Source organism: Meriones unguiculatus, chromosome 20 (genome assembly GCF_030254825.1).
Source record: "Meriones unguiculatus strain TT.TT164.6M chromosome 20, Bangor_MerUng_6.1, whole genome shotgun sequence".
NCBI lineage: Eukaryota > Metazoa > Chordata > Mammalia > Rodentia > Muridae > Meriones > Meriones unguiculatus.
This window is the reverse complement of record NC_083367.1, coordinates 46,247,181-46,265,684: the sequence shown is the minus strand read 5'-3', so window position 1 is coordinate 46,265,684 and position 18,504 is coordinate 46,247,181. Positions and strand designations below refer to the sequence as shown.

The following is an 18,504-nucleotide window of genomic DNA, read 5'->3' as shown; positions in this document are numbered from 1 at the left end:
CATCTCACGGTTCAGGTCTTACCCCCTTGGCACCTTTCCTATTGTTCCAAGGAAGAGGACCAGGTTACTCTTTACTTGTGCTAATTATCTGTCCATGGACCTTGCTCAGTGCTCTTTTCTTTGACTGCACATTTTCATATTTTCCTGGTCTGTTGTTTTTTTGTTTTTGTTTTTGTTTTTTTTTCTCTCTCTCTCTTAAATTACTGGGCAATACCAAGGCACAACCTGAATACAATCTTCTCTTGAAATTTCCTCTACCAAACAAATTAGTACCTTACTTTCTAAGGTTTATTTTATTTGTGTGTGTGTATGCGTGTGCATACATGTTCACACACACACACACACACACACACACGTGTGTGGGTGCCCAAGTAGGCCAGATGAGGGCTTTGGATCTCCTGGAATTCAAGGTATAGAGAGTTGTGAGCCAGCAGATGTGGGTGCTGTTCAAGTCCTCTGCAAGTCTTAACTGCTGAGCCATTTTCAGCCCCAGGCTTCACTTCTGAATTCAGACACTCAGGACATGGGCAGGGTGAGTCCAGATTTGTCAGTATGAACAGCCTCTAGCTCGGTTGCCTTTGTCAAGTCCTGGTCCTCTTTGGAATTTCACAACCTGGGACACCACTGTGTCCTAAACCTCCCCCGAACGGCCGCTAAGCTCTGCTTATAGGATTCAAGGACTCCTAGGTCATAGCTCCGAGCCTTTCACATTCTTCCCATGAACTAGTCCAAACACCCGAGATCCTACAGTCGAGTTCATTACAGCAACAGCCCACTCCCCATGTCAGCCTCCTGTGTTAGGTACTTTTCTTGTGACAAAAGTACTTAGGGTTTACTTTGACCTACAGTTTGAGTGTACACACCATGGCAGGATAAGAAACAGCGAAAATGAGTTTTCCCATCAGATACGATGAAGTGTGTTTAAGACGAGAAAGTCAAATATTTTTCTTTTCCACCTTATAAAAGTTTTACAGGAATGTTTTAACTAGCCCCCCTCCAACACATACCCAATAAAACCCCTGTTTACACAAGCCCTGCACATTCTTGGATTAAAGTCACTGACCCCCTATCCCCTTCATTTCCTGTGCACTGATTTTTTTCAGAGTAGCCAATTGCAAAAGCCTGTGAGGTTGGACCCCAGCCAATGGGAAAAAGACACAGTCACTTCCTGAATTAGAATAAAAACCAAGCACACTTCCTGTCCTGGTGCTGGTTCTTCAGTTTGGTGAGCAGCACACCCCTTTTCAAGAACCAGAGGTTTGCCTGGTCCCAGCGCTTCAGCTCAGAGGGGTGATCTCCTTCCAACAGTAGCGTAAGGGGGAGGCTTCTGGTCACCTGGCACCCACAGCCAGGAAGCCCTGCTTCTGGTCTCCCTGTTAGGGACCCTACCCTATGTTCAGACTGGGTCAACACCCACGAAGGTGCACCTAAAGCTTTATTTCCATGGCGACCCTAAATCCAGTCAAGTTGGCAATGAAGATTGACTATTGGTTTAACTCATGCCCTTCTGCCCGAGGGAGGCTTAGATGTGTGTGCTCGTGCTCAAACCTTTTCTTTGTTAGAGTCTGGGTGTGGTCTTTCCTCCGCCTTTGCTGCCATGCCCGCCACTCTCTGTTCTGCCTGATCTAGTGTATCTGTGACTCCCTCAGTGGTTTCAGTTTGGCTAAGTGGATTTTTCATTTCTAATATTTCTGCTTGTTTTGTTTTGTTTCTCCCCAATCTCAGTATCTTTCCTGACTTTCTTACGTTTCTTACTTTATCAAACGCATCCCAATCTGATTTCCTTTCTTTGTTTATTTGCTTGCTTTTGTGGTCTTCGAAATTACTTCATGTTTTCTTTTGTTAAGTAGGCTTTGAATCCTCTCTTCAGCATTTCATTTATTTAGACTTGTTCATTGAGAGGTTATGATCTTTGGAGGTGTTGTATGCCCGGTTTTTATGCTACTCATGGTTTACGTAGCTGTTGGAACGGAATGTCTTCTGTTTTTGTTTGGGGATCTTAGTGAGCAGCCTTCTCGTAAGGATTTAATTCTCAGTCATGCTCAGAGAAGAGAAAACAGCAACACCAGATCAAACCAGAAATAAACACACACCTCAGATTGATTAAAGCTATCTCCTGTGGCACTAATGACACAGACTAGAATAACATGGTAAGAAAATGATGCAGATTATGCTATTAAGTTAGCATTTGTTTAGGTTAATATTAAAATAGCAGGTGAGTAGGGGATGCAGGCAGAGTACTGAATGGGGGGGGGCGGTCCTGTCTCCATGCTTTCTAATCCACATGGACTGCCCTGCAGGAGACACACAGCTGTGCCATGTACTCTGCTGGGCATTCCGAGCTCACTCTTGCTGGCCCTGAACATGATATTAGAGTACCTAGATGGTTGAGTTGCTGAAGGTGGCCTGGGGGTGGGGCACCTGGTGTCTAACACATGGCACAGAGGTGGCTCCAGAGGTCTGGTATCCACTGCCCCCCGGCCTGCCAGTTGTCCACAGTTATCTTCAGGCAAAGGAGTCTGCTCCCATCCTCTGGAGGAGGGAGCTCCAGCCACCACATCCTTGGGGACTTCCGATGCACTTCAAATCCTGCTCTTCGGAATAGTCTATTCTCTGTCATCTGACTCTTCCAGAGTCACTCAGAGGTGCCTTCTGACCTCCTCATCCCCAAGAGGCTTCCTTGCATTCTCTCAACTGTTACATTTTTGCAGCTAAAGTTATCAGATCTCTACTACACATTTTTGCTTGCATCTGACGGTGTTTGGTCACTTGTACTTTCATTTCATTCACTTAAAAATATTTTCAAATCTTACTAGTGGTTTCTTTGTGTGCATACATGCTTGTGTATGGGGTGCAAAGAATTAAACCCTGGGTGTTGTACATGCTGGGCAAGGGCTCCATGGTTGAATTACTCCTTCAACCCATCACTCACTCACTCATTTATTTATTTGTTTGTTTGTTGTCATGGTCTCAATCTAGTGCCATGGTGGGTTTGAACTCACAGTCCTGCCCGCCCAGCCGCCCAAGTGACTGGTGTTTCTGGCATGAACCACTACACCAAGCCCTGATGATGTCTTTTTAGATATTGTTGTCTCTTCTTCCTGTAGAAATATGTACTCCACTTTCCTGCAGCCCTCCATAAGTGACTAGTAAGATACTTGACATGAAAGGCCCTTTCCACTGCCTGCCTCTAGTGCAGCCTTCACTGTGCTTTTGACATGTCATATCAAGCCAGTGCATCATTCACTGTTAGTTCTTTAAAATGGTCGGTTTTCCTTTAAAGAAAATTACAAAGAAAGTATATTAGTTAGTTACATTTTAATCATTTCCAGTGCTTTTTACCTCTTCACATAGATTGTTTCTTTCACTCTGAAGAAAAAAAAGAAAACATAGTAATTCCCCAAATTCTCATAGCATTTATGTACCTGAAGAAGCCTTCATTGCATACATATTTGTGAGAGATGTTTTTGTTAGATTTGGAATTGTAGTTTATGGCTTCTCTACCTTGTTTTGTATGCATGTGTACATGTGTGTGATGTCAGAGCATGTGATGGCACACGTTTCAGAAGTCTGTTTTCTCCTTTTGAGGCATATCAGATGTTTACAATTCATGACAGCAGCACAAGTACAGTTATGAAGTAGCCCTCGGAATTCTCCCGCAGCTCCATTCCTGGACAGGATATTTGGAGTGGTTTTTATTTGAGATGTAGCTAAATCTCATTGTCATCTGATACATGAGTTTCCTATAAGCAAACAAATTATAAACATATAAAACACATATAAACATATTAGGACACTGGAAGCATCGTGCATAATATTCTGCCACCAAGAACAGTATTGGGCACATTATTCTGTTGATTAGAAAAGTCTAATCAAAGACCTGTATGATTAGTAGTTCTGGTATCTTATAGAGCATAAGCCTATATTTACCTCTAATGGGAATACAAATATTATGATGTCCTGTTCATATAGAAAGTGGTTTAAGTCCCAAGAAAACACAATCCCTTCTCCAGATGAATGAATGATTTATTCCAGCCCCAAGGTTCAGTAATAAGCACAGAGTCACTAGTAAAGATAACAGCAGCTGTATCCTTCAGATCTACAAGTTGAAGCAGAGGAGGGTGAGGAACATGAGGCCATAGCGTGTGCACAGGGGCACTCAGTGAGGATGCACAGGTGAGTGCAGACAACATCACCAGTGCGCGAGATCCTCAGTGACAGAGGCTCTCTGTGTTTCGTAGACTATCTTTTCCCTCGGTGCACAGGCTTTAGCTTGGCCTGGTGTAGGCAGCCTCAACTTTTCTGATGATACGGACAATTTGTCTCCATTTGCCCTTTAGCTGGATGTTTGCTATCTTTCTGGTGACTTCTCACTCTCCGCCTTCGTCCTTGATTGCCTGGGGCTGGAGGAACCAGAAAGGAATCCATAGTGTTTCAGTGGATTCGTCTGCAGTACAGACACATACCTCTTCCCAACCTTCCTCTGAAGAAGGAAAAGTAGGGCAGATTAATGCATCAGCTGTTTATTTTATTTTATTTTTTTTTAGGCAATAAGACCAGGGAGATTAGAGTATGCACGAGTATGAGTCTGCTGCTGGAAATAATCTTCAACATAAGCAGAATCTGAAACTGTATTTAAGGGCTTATGAATTAACTGTAGTAGACGAAGCAAAACAACCAGTTCTACCTACTGAGCTGAGGAAAAAGAAGTGGACAAATTTTGTTATCACAAATTCAGCTTGTCTGAGAAAAGCCCATAGCTTACCAGCAGGATAATGATTTCCTATCCTTTCATAGTAATCTGCAGACGGAATTTGAAAATCCGTAGAGTTCTATAATGCTCTTAAAAACTGATTGATAGTTAAGGGTAATATACCACAGCAAGGATCAAATCTACATAATTGCTGACATTGAGTCCTTCCTGATTTACTAACTGAAGTAGAAGAGTCAAGTAAGCAATTAGTATTTCACAGCCCTGATGATGTAAATAAACCCATTCCAAGAGTTTATCGTCTTTAGTGTAAGTTGCACTGTGATACTTTTCCTATGCACTGTTGTGTGAGGATGCAAAGAGGAATTTATTCTTCCAGTGCTAATTTAGCAACATGTTCATCGCATATTACATTTGCTCCTTAAAAGGATTTGACTTTCTTGTTTTGTGCTCATAAGCACCTAACGTATATACATATATGTACACGTTTCTAGCAGCCGATTTATGTTATATTTTGATTTCTCAGAAATTGTTAATCTTGATCCACCGGCATGACTTGCCAAATGCAGATTTTGTTTTCTATCTTTTCCAGACCCAGCTTCAAAGGGAAAAAGAGCAAGATCAGATGAAGCTGCATGCTAAACTTGAAAAGCTGGATGTCCTGGAAAAAGAGTGTTTTCGACTGACCAGAACTCAGCAGACCGCGGAGGTGAGTCAGTGCTTGTCCCTGAAGTGACGGTGCCAGGAGGGGAGCAAAGCTCGTACTGTATGTGAACGGAGGGTCAAAGATTGGAGCAGTTCACGCACAGCTGTCAGTGATCCTGCCGTGGAGAAAGTGTGTTCTGTCACAGCGTGAGCGAGCTTGCCTGCTGACACCAAAGTACGAGTTTGTGAGCTAAGGTGGCGGAACACTTCTGTTCGGCCGGTATCTGACCCAAAGGATGTTGGAAGGTAGTCTTTACTGCTTCTGGTTTTGCTTATCCTGTATCTCTCCTCCTCCTCCCTGAAGCCCTTCTCATTTCACAGAGTTGTTTTAGAGCCTCTTGTCCTCTTTGTAGCCCGTCTTGAGTGCTGCAGTACTCAGCAGTCTCTCCCTTTGACACTTCTGTCGTGGTTCCTGTTGTGAATGACACAAACATGTAAGATGTAATTTGTGCATGGATAAGATATAGAGTGTATGCGTGGTCCTGTCCAGATTGTTTTCATGGCTTTTCAGCTTCACCATTTCATGTTGGTTTCTCTTCTAAATTTGTTACTGTGTATGTGAATGATGGGAGTGGGGTGCGTTCGGCCTATGTGTGGAGGTTAGAGGGCAACTTTGTGTATTGGTTCTCTCCTTCCATTTCTGCGTGGTTCGAGGGATCGAACTCAATTGATCAGCCTCACTGACAGGCACTTTACCCACTGGGCCATGTTGCTAGCCTTCCTGTGTATTATAATCCTCGTTTGACAGAGTACAGTACTAAGCTCATAAGTAACCAGGGCCGTGCCTTCCGATTCTGAGGTTTCTTCCTACCCTGCCCCATCACGCTTGTGGCCAGCATTTCCCCCATCACGTGCACCTGGCCAGCATTGCTACTGTTTGTTTTTGAGTGGATGTTGGGACCCAAGATCATACTAGCTGGAGCTCAAAAAAACTGAACATTCTTGGAAGCTTCACTGTGGTTCTGTTGGTGACTGGGAATAAAGCTGTGAGTTTATTCTCTGCGGATCTGGCGGCCATGAATAAAGCTGTGGGTTTAGTTGCTTTTACTCTTCTCTCCTCATGTCAGTAGCAAGGAAGGAAGCACAGGTAGAAAGCCAAGACAAGTCTGGTGTCTTCTGCTGTTCCTTTTTCTTACTTTCTGCTGTGACTTGCTAGCTCTTAAAAATCTACACTACCCAGGGCCCTCTTGGAAAGGGAATGAAGGACATTTGGCTTTGGTTTTCACACATTTTCATCCTCCTGCAGGATAAGATTAAATATCTGGAGGAGAAACTGAAGGAGGAGGAGCACCAGCGCAAGCTGTTTCAGGACAAAGCGGCTGAGGTCAGTTGTGTCCTTCAGTCCCTCACGGTGACTGTGTGGCTTGGCATACTGCATTTCCACGGGCTAGATCCTTGTCTGTGCTCAGTTTTAGGATTTTACATTGTTACCGCTGACGCTGTTTTCTGTGGTAACAAAATTCTCACTTAGCCAGCACATCCATAGACTTGGCTACTTTGCCAAAGACCTTGCGCATTATACATTCCCAGTAGAGATAACTGCCTCCACATACGCTGGTTTCAGCTTGAGGTACACAACCAAACCCATATGTTATTGGGGCATTCTTCCTCAAAGACTTTTTGGGTTTGGGGATGTGTTGTTATTAAAGGGTTTTCTTTTCTTTTTCTTAACATGGAGTGTCACTATGCCTCCCAGGCTCATGAATTCCTGCTTTGGCCCTATCCATGCAAGTAAGCAATGCTTGGCTCTCAGAAAGTACTTTATCCTGAAAGCTGAGGTCTTATCTTCATTATATATTAAAAAGCTTAGGTGGGCTAGGTGGGCACAGTGTGCGTGCCTGTAATCCCAGCACTCAGGAAGGCAGAAGCAGGCGGATCTCTGTGAGTTCGAGGCCAGCCTGTCTACAAATGAGTCTAGGACAGTCAAGGCTTCACAGAGAAACCCTGTCTCGGGGTGGGAGTGTGGGCGAGACAGATCAGGCTTGCAAATTATTTATTTAATTTTATAGCTTCACACTGGACTTGAAGTCAACAAAATTTTAATGTCCACGATTTCAAACTCAAAGCACTGTAAGAAAAAGAAGAAACAACGAAAGGTACACATATATGCCTTTCTCAAGATAATGCTTCCTAGCTTTCTGATATATGCTGATTTACCCTTTAATCTTTTCTTTCCAGAAGGGTTTAGAAGACTTTTATGATAAGTGCCCCTGTCTTAGTTACTATTACATTGCTTGAAGGAACACCATAACCAAGGCAACGCTGATAAGAGAAGGCATTTAACTGGGGGCTGGCCTACAGTTTCGGAGATTTTTCTCATCACCATGGTGGGAAGCAGACAGGCAGATGCTAGAGCAGCAGCCAAGAGCATTGCGTCCTGATCACAGGCAGAGAGAAAGCGACACTGGGCCTGATGGGGGCTTCTGAATCCCCCAGTGACACACCTCTTCCAAAGAGACCTTAACCGCTTTAAAATTTCCCCCCCCACTCCATCAGGACTTCCTTCTAATTCTGCTCAAGCATTCTCACTCCCTGGTGACCAAGGCTTTCAAATATGAGCATATGGGGGTCATTCTCATCCAAACCACCAAAGATATGCAGCAGAAATGCCAAGAAATGAGTCAAATGGTGGTGATTTTCAATACAAGGATACAAACTTCCACAAGAGCCAGGCTAAAGAAAAGTAGTTTCAGCAGTGTACATAGCCCTGGGCTTGCCTGGCAGCCTGAGAAGAGCCTGTGGTGGCAGCAGCTCTCCGTGCCAGCAGGCAGCCCAGCCCTTTTTCTAGTTTTAAACTCTTAGGAAAGTGTATTGTAACCTTGTCTAAAAGGGTACTAAGTGGTGTGTACCAGCACTAGAGAGAGACAGGCAAGCAGAGCTCTGTGAGTTTAAAACCAGCCTGGTCCACATAGAGAGATCCAAGCTAGCCAGGGTTACGTAGTGAGGCTCTGTGTTTATGTATATATATGTCTGTATATATAGATATGTGTGTTTGTGTATGTGTGTACATATATACATTTTTCTAATTTTATTAATATTTGAGACTGGGTTATACACTAGTAGCCCAGGTTGGCTTCAGACTTGGCATGTAGCCTGAGCTGACCTTGAATTCAGTCCTGCCAGAGCCTCCTCAGTGGCTGAGATTATAGCCATGTACTCCTACACCTGCCTCGCTGGCTGTATTTGTTTCTACATTGTGTGTGTGTGTGCACACGCGCGTGTGTGCGTGTATACATGTATTCGTGCATACGTGTTTGCATGTGTGCATACACAAACATGTGCCATGTCATGTTTACGGAAGTCAGAGGGCACCTTGCAAGGGTCATTCTACTTTGTGGATTCCAGAGATTCAACTCAGGTTCTCCGGGCTTTTACAAGGAGCCTTTATGCAGTGAGCCATTTCAGTAGACCCTTAGATTTCTAAAAGAATTTTGCAGCTATGTTTGGAGTTGAGGAGATAGCTCTGTGGGGGATAGTGTGTTTGCTGAGCAAGCACGAGGACTTCCGGGTCCCACTTACATGCCTGACGGACATGTCAGCCTCCATGTAATCTGAGCTTTGGAAGGAGAAACAAGGGATTCCCCCACCAAGCTAGAGAAATTAGCTGCATCAATAAGCCTTGGGCCTCCACATGTATGTACATACATGTACACATGCACTCCTCATGTGTCCACAAACATACAACCGTAAATAAATAGCACAACACAAAAAAAATGGAAAGTTGAAAAATAAGTTTATAATAACGAAAAACACTTATTTTTGCTTATTTCCTTAGTCTGTCTTTAATGTCTTGTGTGAGTAATGGGATTTGAAGTGGAAATCCAAATAGAAAAACACTGAATAATTTGCAAACAGAACAATGACTTCTATTAACTATATCTTTAGCGTTGCCTTTTATCTGATAAGATAGAATTTTATTTTCGCATTATTGTAGAAACTATGAGAATATAAAAGGAATATCAGGAAGAACTTCTGACAGAGAAGAGAGTAATTAACAGCAAAATCACTTTGTGAACGTACTAATCCCAGTGCCAAGGTCATGTAAGATTGCTGATGTTTTCCTTTAAAGATAAAAGGACCTCTGACATCACTGGAGATAGGGGCAGAGTTCAGGAGTTCTCTTTTATCTCCACTTCTGTGTCACCATGTCCCCACTTGAATATTCAGCTCATATAATGTGCTTAGACTAATGTCTAAGCGTTAGAGACAGATAAGCCCAGCGTGATGGCACACGGTTACAGTCCCAGCACTTGGGCTGAGGCAGCAAGTTTGGGGGTTCAAGGACAAGAAGGCAGAATAAGTAGCTGGAAGAACACATGGAGAGCAATGCAGAGCCTTACACTGCAGTCAGCCTGTGAATCCTAACGACTGACACGCCGGGGAGAGGAAAAGTGTACTACAGTCCCAGCTGGGAACAGTGGTGCACACCTGTCATCTCAGTGTGGGGAGGTGGAGGCACGAGAATCTAGAATTCAAAGCCATCCTGGGCTAATAAGACCCCCCCCAAAAAAAAAAGCTAACTTGTGAAGTTAGGTGATGCTGTACATCTGTAATTCCTGTACTCAGAAGGCCAAGACCAGCCCGAATCACAGAGTTGGAAATACTTGGCATCCACCGAAGGCTTTTAAGAACAGGAGAGACACAGAGGTGTAATTCCAATGGCAACTGAAGGACTGTTGACCACTTTCTTCCCGCGTTAGCCATTTGTCACCAGCAGTCGAATGTTTATCTCTTCATGTCTGTTGCCTACATTTGGAGTTGCACTTATACTTACTGTTGAGTTCTGGGATTTCTCTTTCCCTATCATAAATATATGTTTAAAATAGCACCTTACTTCCTTTCTTCCTTGCCAATCTTTAGCAAACTAACTGTATAAAAAGAGAACCACCTCAACAAACGGACCACACGTCTAGAGCGCAGACTTTTGAGAGGGAGAAGGTGAGGATAAAATTGAGGATCGTTGTTGAAAAACCTTGTTTGCAAATGCTGCTCCTGTTCTATCCTAGTTTGCTTTCTGTTGCCGTGATGAACACTGAACACCATGATCCAAAAGCATTGTGGGGAGGAAAGGGTCGATTTCAGTCTTCAGTCCTCCATGAAGGGAAGCTGGGACAGGAACCCGGAAGCAGGAACTGAGGCAGAAACCATGGAGGAAACAGTTTCTACTGGCTGGCTCTCCATGGCTTGCCCAGTTCACACCTGCCCAAGGACGGCACCACCCCAGTGACCAGCTTCTCCCACATCAATCATTAAGCACGAAAATGCTCCACAGACTTGCCGTCACGCCAATGGGATGGCAACAGTTTCTCAGTTCCCTCTTCCCAGATGACCTGAGCGTGCGTGTGTCAGGTTGACAGAAAGCGCACCAGCACAGTATTGCCGAGCGCTAGCTCTTTCATAGCTGTTTCTTCTCCCTCCACGTTGGCCGGTGCAGGCTGCTCTGTTAACCAAGCTTGTGAAACCTCCTGCAGATGGTGGAGCCCAGCGGGTTGTGTAACCTTCAGAAACCTTTGCTAGCCTCTGAAGCACGGAGTCTCTCCAAGTCTCTCAGAACAGCTTCCCTGGCTACAGCTGAGACTCGCAACTCAGGAGAGCGCATTTCCATCTGTGACAATTTGTCTGAACTCCTAATGGCAATGCAAGACGAGTTGGAGCAAATGAGTATGTAAGTGTTTATTCTTTATTAAAAGTAGCCGCACACGCTGCGTAGCTGCACGCACTTAGACCCTTCTTTGTGTGTGTCACTCTTTAAAAACACCGTCACCTATAAACTCATGTCATTAAGATTTGTTTTTATTAGTCTAAAAGCCCTGTCTTCGAGAGTGGGTGTGTGATCATGGTGCAGGAGTTCACAGGGCACAGCAGGCAAGTGGGCTCCCTGCAGCCGAAGTGACAGGGTTGTAGCTGACTCCTGTCCTCTGCAGGAGCAGGACAGGTCCTCAACCCTTCAGCAGTCTCTCCAGCCCCCACCTGTAAATCCTTAAGGCCTCTTTGGCTATTTAGACTCACTCTGTTTTGATCCGCAAACTTATTGTTACTATTTTCTTATTGTATCTAATGTAGTAGTTAACTTTTTAACTGTGTCTAATTACTACTCTACTGTAGTCCAGAGACCTAGACTGACAAATATTATGAATCAGATGGATGGATCTATCTAATCAAGTCTGAAGACTTAGATTAGAACTCACATTAGGGCTTCTAGAAGGAAAATATGCTTTTTATTTAAAATCTTGTACTTCTGTAGCTGATTTCATTCCTCATTTTAGATCCGGCCTGGTCTGCGTTACAAATTTGGAAGCATTACATTTGCATTACAGATTCCTCTGTGAGGGACATCTGCCAGGGCGGCACTGGGTCGTATCCCAAGCTTAACCTCACGTCAGCAGACAGGTCCAAGCTATGTGCTGCGGCTGGCAGCTCACTGAACTTGTAAACTGCTCCTGCTCACATGGCTGTTCTCTCCACAGCATTTCCAATCTCAGGCTTGGAACTAGAGAGAGCCTTGTTGCCTCTAGCCAAGCACCATAGAACTGTTTACTCCACCCAGCTGAAAACACCAAGAATTTACATTTATTTTTTAGGTTATTGAGCAGCTAGATACCAAAATCGTTCTAAATGTATCTGATCTGAGATGATAAAAGCCTGGCCGTGTTTATCATGATGTACTTATCTGTCCTAATGATAGAGACTAATAATTGTACTCGTCACTAAAATTCATAGTTAAGCAAAACAATTAGTTATGACAAATAGATAATCTATAATGGTATTTGATGTTTGCTCTGTTTTTAACAGTGCAAAGCATAATCTGTGTGTCGTGACAGACACTACTGCTTTTGTGGTTTTTATTCGTTGTCTTATTATTTATTTGTATTACTAAGTAGTGAGCACAGGATGTGAAGCAGAGAAGCACTCCCTAAGTTACACCACGGCCCCGCTGTTTGCTTGTCTCCATAGGGAGCACAAAGAGCTGCTGAAACGAATGAGGCACTCCAGAAGCCACGTTGTCTCTGAAGACATAGAGCAAGAGCTGGAGCAGTTAGTCAAGAAGATGGAAAAGAAAGAAGACCAGATCTCCAAACTCATAAAGCATCAAGACAGTGTAAGAACACTCTAACAAACAGACAAACACTGCTCTCCTGAAAACTGCTGGTCTTCATAAAACAATAACAATTGCCATACTTTTAAAAAAAATTGATGCTAAAAAACTACTAGAAATCTATGTGGATCCAATCTCACATCTCTGTGTGGCCTTCCAAGTGGAAGTCTGGGGTGTAGTAGGCTAAAAGGTACACAGGAGTCACTTGGGCCCCTTACGGAGAGCTGCCACTGCTTGTAATGACACGGGCCTCCTATAGAGTTCTTCAAGATAAGAAAGAAGCTGGGCGTGGTGGCACACACCTGTAGTCCCAGACTTGGGAGGCAGAGGCAGGTGTATCTCTGTGAGTTCAAGGCCAACCTTGAAAGCAAGTCCAGGATAGCCAAGGCTACACAGAGAAACCCTGTCTTTAAAAAAAAAAAAAAAAAGCCAGGGTGGGGAGGGAGAATAGAGTAAAAACAAAAGAATTCATGCAGAGTCAGGCAGGAGAAACTGTTGAGCAGGCTTTAACATCCTTTCAGTAACCCTTCCAGCATTCTTTTCTCTTGTCTCCCCACTCCACCCCCCACCGCTGCTTTAATGACGTCCCTCATGCCCACAGAGGCAGTACCATTTAGAAACCTGGTACCACAATCCCGAAACCATCCTCTCCCTTCTCCCGAAACAAGCTGGGCTGTGTTATAGTCCCTGGGAACCTATGTTTAGCTACCTATGCTTCGTAGAATTCAGGGGTGGAGAAGGACTCTGTACTTGTGCTTTAGTAACTAAGAGTGGCATGACCTTTAATATGTTAGTAGAAGAATCATGAATATACTATTTCATCCCGATAGAATGACTCCATCCTTAGTTGAATCTAAAGCATCATCACATTGCTGAAGCAGAAGGGCGTCTCTCTAGGAAACCTCACATCACACCATGTACCTTGTACAGCTCTGCCTAGGGATGCTCAACGTTCAGATAAGCTGCAGGTACATCAGCCCCTACACACACACACACACACACACACATGCACTCGCACACATGACAGATGACTAAAAAAATTTAGTTATGATTGTGTTGGTATAAAGATTGTACAACTTGTGCCCTTCCTTGGAATTGAACTAGAAGAAGAAACACAACTTGAGAGTTACCCAATCTGTACAGTTTATAATTTGAAAGTCGTGATCTGCTATTCCTTAACAAAATAGCTTTTGCTATTCCTATAGCAAAAGCTGGGGGGTAGGCAGGGGGGGGGAGCACGTACTTTTAATCCCAGCACTCAGAAGGCAGAGGCAGGTGGAAAGCTTTCAGTTTGAGGCTAGCCTAATCTACAGATTGAGTTCCAGGACAGCCAAAAAAAGCACAGAGCTACAACCAGAAATACACAGAAAGACCCTGTCTCAAAACCAAAAACAAACAACAACAGCAAAAACTCTTTAGCAGAATAAGTGTTCAAAGCTTTTATTGTGATAAACTTAATCATTAATTAAAAATTGCATCCTAAGCTGGTTATGGTAGCACACACCTTTAGTCCCAGCACTTGGGAGGCAGAGGCAGGCACATCTCTGTGAGTTTGAGGCCAGCCTGGTCTACAGAGAGAATTCCAACAGCCAAGGCTACACAGAGAAACACTGTTTTGAAAAACAAAACAAAAAAGAATTGCCTTCTAGGCAAATAAATGGTAGTGCCTAACAGCAATTCTTCACTTGGTCATTGGTAGCACCTGAAAGACGCCCCTTGTCTTGGCCCTCTGTTTTTTAGCAGCAACCTTTTGCTCAGCCTCCAGCACACACCTGTTTTCCCGCTTTGACCTTCTCACATACACACATTCTTAAGAGCTATTCCAGCTTAAGTGTTTTCTGTCACCGATGCATTTGTGCTTCTTGTCTTTAATTGGAGGAGTAAGCCTGCAGAAGACAAGGCTGTTTTATGCATTATTGGGCTGCCCGGACTCACGGAGTCAGCAGTGGGACAGGTGATCAGGGAGTGACTTGCCGAACTGAACCTCTGATGTAATGAAATCTTTTAAGCCACCAACCTAGTCATCTATGTTAGCGTATACTTATCTTGATTTTTACCTAAAAGATGAGCTTTTTCTTTTCTCTGCAGGTTCGTAAACTGCAGCGAAAAGTTCAGAACTCAAGAATAAAGGAATCTTCAGGCATCCAAAAAGGAGACAGCCACCCCAAAGGATCAAAGAGCATGAAAAAGAGCCCTAGGAAATGTTGGGATGAAAGTAACCCTTTTCTGAAAAACAGCTTCCACTCAACACAAGTTCACAGTCTCCAGGCGACGCTGAGAAGAGAGGACATCAAGTGGGAGCAGTGACACCACGGCCAACTGTCCCCTTGAATGAGCTTCGCCAGTGAGATCCACGTCGTCTACGTGGCTTTGATTTAACATACCTGCAGGAACCTTTGAATTATGTTTCTGGCTTCTAGAAAATGTGAACTTGTAAATTATCAGAATAATGGCTAATGACCTACCAGGAATCCCAGAATATAAATGATTGCTTTTTGTTGTTATTAACCAAAGGCCCCTGACCTCATCAAGCTTTAGAAGATTCCTTTTGCAGCTTCTTCAAGGTAAATCCAAGGCACTGTATGGAATGGACACCCATTAAAATCAACTTAAATCTGAGCTATGGGTGCCATTCCACAGCTTCATTTAGGTTGGCTGTTACCTGCGGATCACACAAATGAACAGAGTCGCAAGTGTTTTTAGCTTTCCTGGAACTGCCGCCTCGCCCTGTTTTAAATCTCAGCGGGATTGTTTGTTTTGTTTGGAAAGGTAAATTCTGCAGTTTTGTGAAAGGAGCGTTAAATCAGCTTTGATGTGACAGCTACAAAATGTAATGCGTAATTAAATTCTTGAAGACAGTCATTCAGCTCTCTTCCTCCACTGGTCCCCACTCGTTTTTATAACTTGTTTACCTTTTAAACGCCAACAACTGACCTTATCATGCTCTTTCATAACTTTGCCTGGTTTCTTGTTTGCATATGTGACGATGTGGATGTCTAGGATCCGAGAAGGTGATGGGATTTTATAAGAAGAAGTTAGGCATTTAACTAATGTTATCCACAGGTGGAAATGAATTAGGAAGATGTGGTATGTCTTTTTATATTTTAAAATCAGTGATGTCACAATGGATTTCTTTGTTGTATACATGTTATATAATAAATTTATACTTTTTGCCTTTCTAGAAGCCTATGGAAATTAGTACCTCTTTGAAACAAGAGAAAATTGATGTCACCAACTAAAATAGAAATAGGACCTAGACAAAAGGCTGTAATAAAGGGTCAATTGGAGTTGTGTATTTTCTTCAATTCACAGTGGGTAGGAAATACACAGGCTGAATGTGTAAGCACTGTAGATAAGGAGCCCAAAGAGCTGCTTACAAAACAAACCAGAACACAAAAAACAATTGTCTTCATTTTTTGAGACAGTAGGCCAGGCTGGCCCTGAACTCACGGAAGCATTTACTGTAAACTGGTCCTTCTCTCTACACTTCCCGCATGCTACAGCCATAGTCATGTGCAGCCCTGCCTGGCCAGAAAAAAAGCAGTTTATTTATTTTACATGTACATGTGAGACAGGGCTCAGTAGGTAGCTCCGGCTGGCCTGGAACACACAAAGATCTGCCTGCCTCTGCCTCCTGAGATCTGGGATTAAAGGTATGTGTCACCATGCCCTGCCTAAGAAAAGCAATTTTTAAGGACAGTCTACTTTCCTAGAAAGTATCAAAAGGTGAAACAGAAATAGGGTAACTGTGGACTTCTGGGGAAGAGGAAAACTGAGACTCTTTTTCATAGTGAGAAGTGCCAGGTTAGAAGGCCCGTCCCACTGTTAGTTTGCGACAGGAGATTGTATTTAGAACAGTTCATAGCAGAGCAGGTTTTTCTCCCCTCTGGTTTAAGCGGTCAGCTTCTTGGCCCTGGAAATGTGACCACACCACGTGTCACCTTTCCTCCTCAAGAATATGAGCTCTGTCATTTAAATTTAGAAAGTTAAAAAAAAAAAAAAAATCCCAACCAGGGCCATAACATAGCCCTTTAATTTTGTGCCTTTGTTTCCTGAGCACTTAGGAAAATGGCTGACCGTATTTCATTTACTAATAAAATATTTTTTTGTGGAAACATAGGGCTGGATTTTAACTAAGTGGTAAAGGGTTTGACCTAGGTTCAACTCCCAACACAGAATTTATGTGTGTGTTGGTAAAACAAATGACCATACAAAAAATGTAGCCATTTACAAATACTTGAATATGTCAAATAAGAATTGAGAACTTTCTCACACAAGTATAAGATGGTTAAAACAAACAAACAAAACAGCACTTAAGATTTCAGAGTGGGAAGACTTGGTTCAGAATCAGTCTTCCCTGTTGAAGTCTGCCCAAGGCAAGAATGACAGAGCCTTGGCTTTTCCTTTACCGTGAGAGTTCTACTAATCCTGCCTTACTAGGTAAATGTAAGAAGTACAGCACCCAGGAGGGGGTCAGCATTTGGGGAAATGCTAAATGCTAACTCAGTGTTCTCAGCCTTCTTCTTAAGGCTGCAACTCATATTGTACTGATCCCCAACCACAAAATTGTTTTCATTGCTGCTTCATAACTGTAGTTTTGCTACTGTTATAAATTGTAATGTAAATCTCTGATACGTGGGCCCTGTAAAAGGGTCATCTGACACCCCCACACACAGGGGTCGAAACCCACAGGTTGAGAATCACTGCTAAATGCTTTTTTAATCTGTTGCCCCCGTGGAGGGTGGGGGGGGGGGTAAAGAACAGTTCCAAAGGTTAAAGTCTAAAAGCAACATGGAGGATATATTCTTAGTAACTGAGTTGGAGTGTTCTAACTTGTTTTCCTGTTTGTCTTCTCGGTGGCTTATTTGCTATCCTGGGTTCCTAAAGGGAGAAAGTAAAGACTGTGGTGGAACAAAATGGTGCAGGAACAGTAACCACATCGCAAGTTACTCTGGAGTTTGTTTTGGTCGCTGAGGTGACATTTAATCACTAAGAGACAGCCAAGAGTGGCTTTGTCACTCCACCATAACGACTGAACAAAACAAATCTTGCATTACAGTCTACCTGCTTGCCAAGGCCACTGACTCTGGGTGGGCAGAGCTTTCTCTCAGACGGGCATTCTCTGGGCAGCTTTGGTGTTGCTAGAGTAACTTCCTTGTGGAAACAGGAATGATTTCATTAATGTTTTGACTTGACCGAAAAAGAAGTCTTTGAGTTATTTAATTAGAAATTGGAAGGAAAAACAAAAAAAAGAATTCGAACTTTCGAGCCAAGGCTCAAAACTTCCATGAAGCTGAAGCCAGAACGTTCCAGTGTTGGGAGCAGCTGTTCTCGTGAGTTTTCTAATACTGGACAGAGTTGGGATGTAGAAATTACTGTCCTGGGGTAGGTCGCCAGCACTGTGGCTTCCTGCTCTTTTACAGCCGGGTGAAATGAGTGTTGTGTGGCGTGAGGTACGCTGTCTAGGGTGGGGTGCTTGGAAAATTATCCTGGGGTTCCAGGCTGGGATGGAACACAGGCCCCTGCATGGTTTCAGGTGCTCTGCCACTGTGCCATAGCCACAGCGCTGAAAATTATCTCAAAGACTTTTGTGTAGCCTTCTCACTTTAAAAGTATACCTTTTAACTACGACTTAGGTTTTTGTTTTGTTTGAGTCAGGTTTTTGACGTAAAGCCCAAGCTGACCCTGAACTCATGATTTTCCTGCCTCACCTTCCTGAGTCCAATGAGTAAAAGCTTGTGTCACTGTAGCCAGTTTCTATAGTAGCGTTTATCAAAAGATTAAATACAAGTTTGATTTTTCAAAAATATTCAGTGGGTCAGTGCATGCGAGTTCCGGTGCTCATGGAGGCTAGAGTGTCAGATCTGGAGCTGGGGTAGTTGGTGGGTATCCAGAAAAACAATACAGGCTCTATTCCCACAGAGCCATCTCTCCAGCCCCCTGTATATTTGACCTTAGGTGGTGTGAGCAGTCTGTCGGGCTGGGACTGATT

At 43.5% G+C, this 18,504-nt stretch overlaps 2 protein-coding genes across 9 annotated transcripts in view; both read left to right on the top strand.

The window, feature by feature from the left end:
• The window catches only part of Cep57l1 (centrosomal protein 57 like 1), a 52,036-nt gene extending 36,335 nt beyond the window's left edge, over positions 1–15,701 (top strand). For 4 of the 8 annotated variants that reach the window (XM_060373507.1, XM_060373506.1, XM_060373505.1 and 1 more), the window contains 7 exons: positions 5,304–5,420; positions 6,663–6,740; positions 7,426–7,512; positions 10,277–10,354; positions 10,888–11,081; positions 12,371–12,515; positions 14,601–15,701. In XM_060373507.1, coding sequence (XP_060229490.1) covers positions 5,304–5,420; positions 6,663–6,740; positions 7,426–7,512; positions 10,277–10,354; positions 10,888–11,081; positions 12,371–12,515; positions 14,601–14,819 — 918 coding nt within the window. In that variant the 3' untranslated portion in view covers positions 14,820–15,701. The other 4 variants (XM_021649056.2, XM_021649055.2, XM_021649057.2 and 1 more) reach the window with 4 other exon arrangements.
• Positions 15,702–15,808: 107 nt separating this feature from the next.
• Positions 15,809–18,504, top strand: part of LOC110555438 (uncharacterized) — a 164,046-nt gene continuing 161,350 nt past the window's right edge. The window contains exon 1 of the mRNA XM_060373513.1: positions 15,809–17,845. The gene's annotated coding sequence lies outside the window, so the exon portion shown is untranslated. The remainder of the gene's footprint in view (positions 17,846–18,504) is intronic.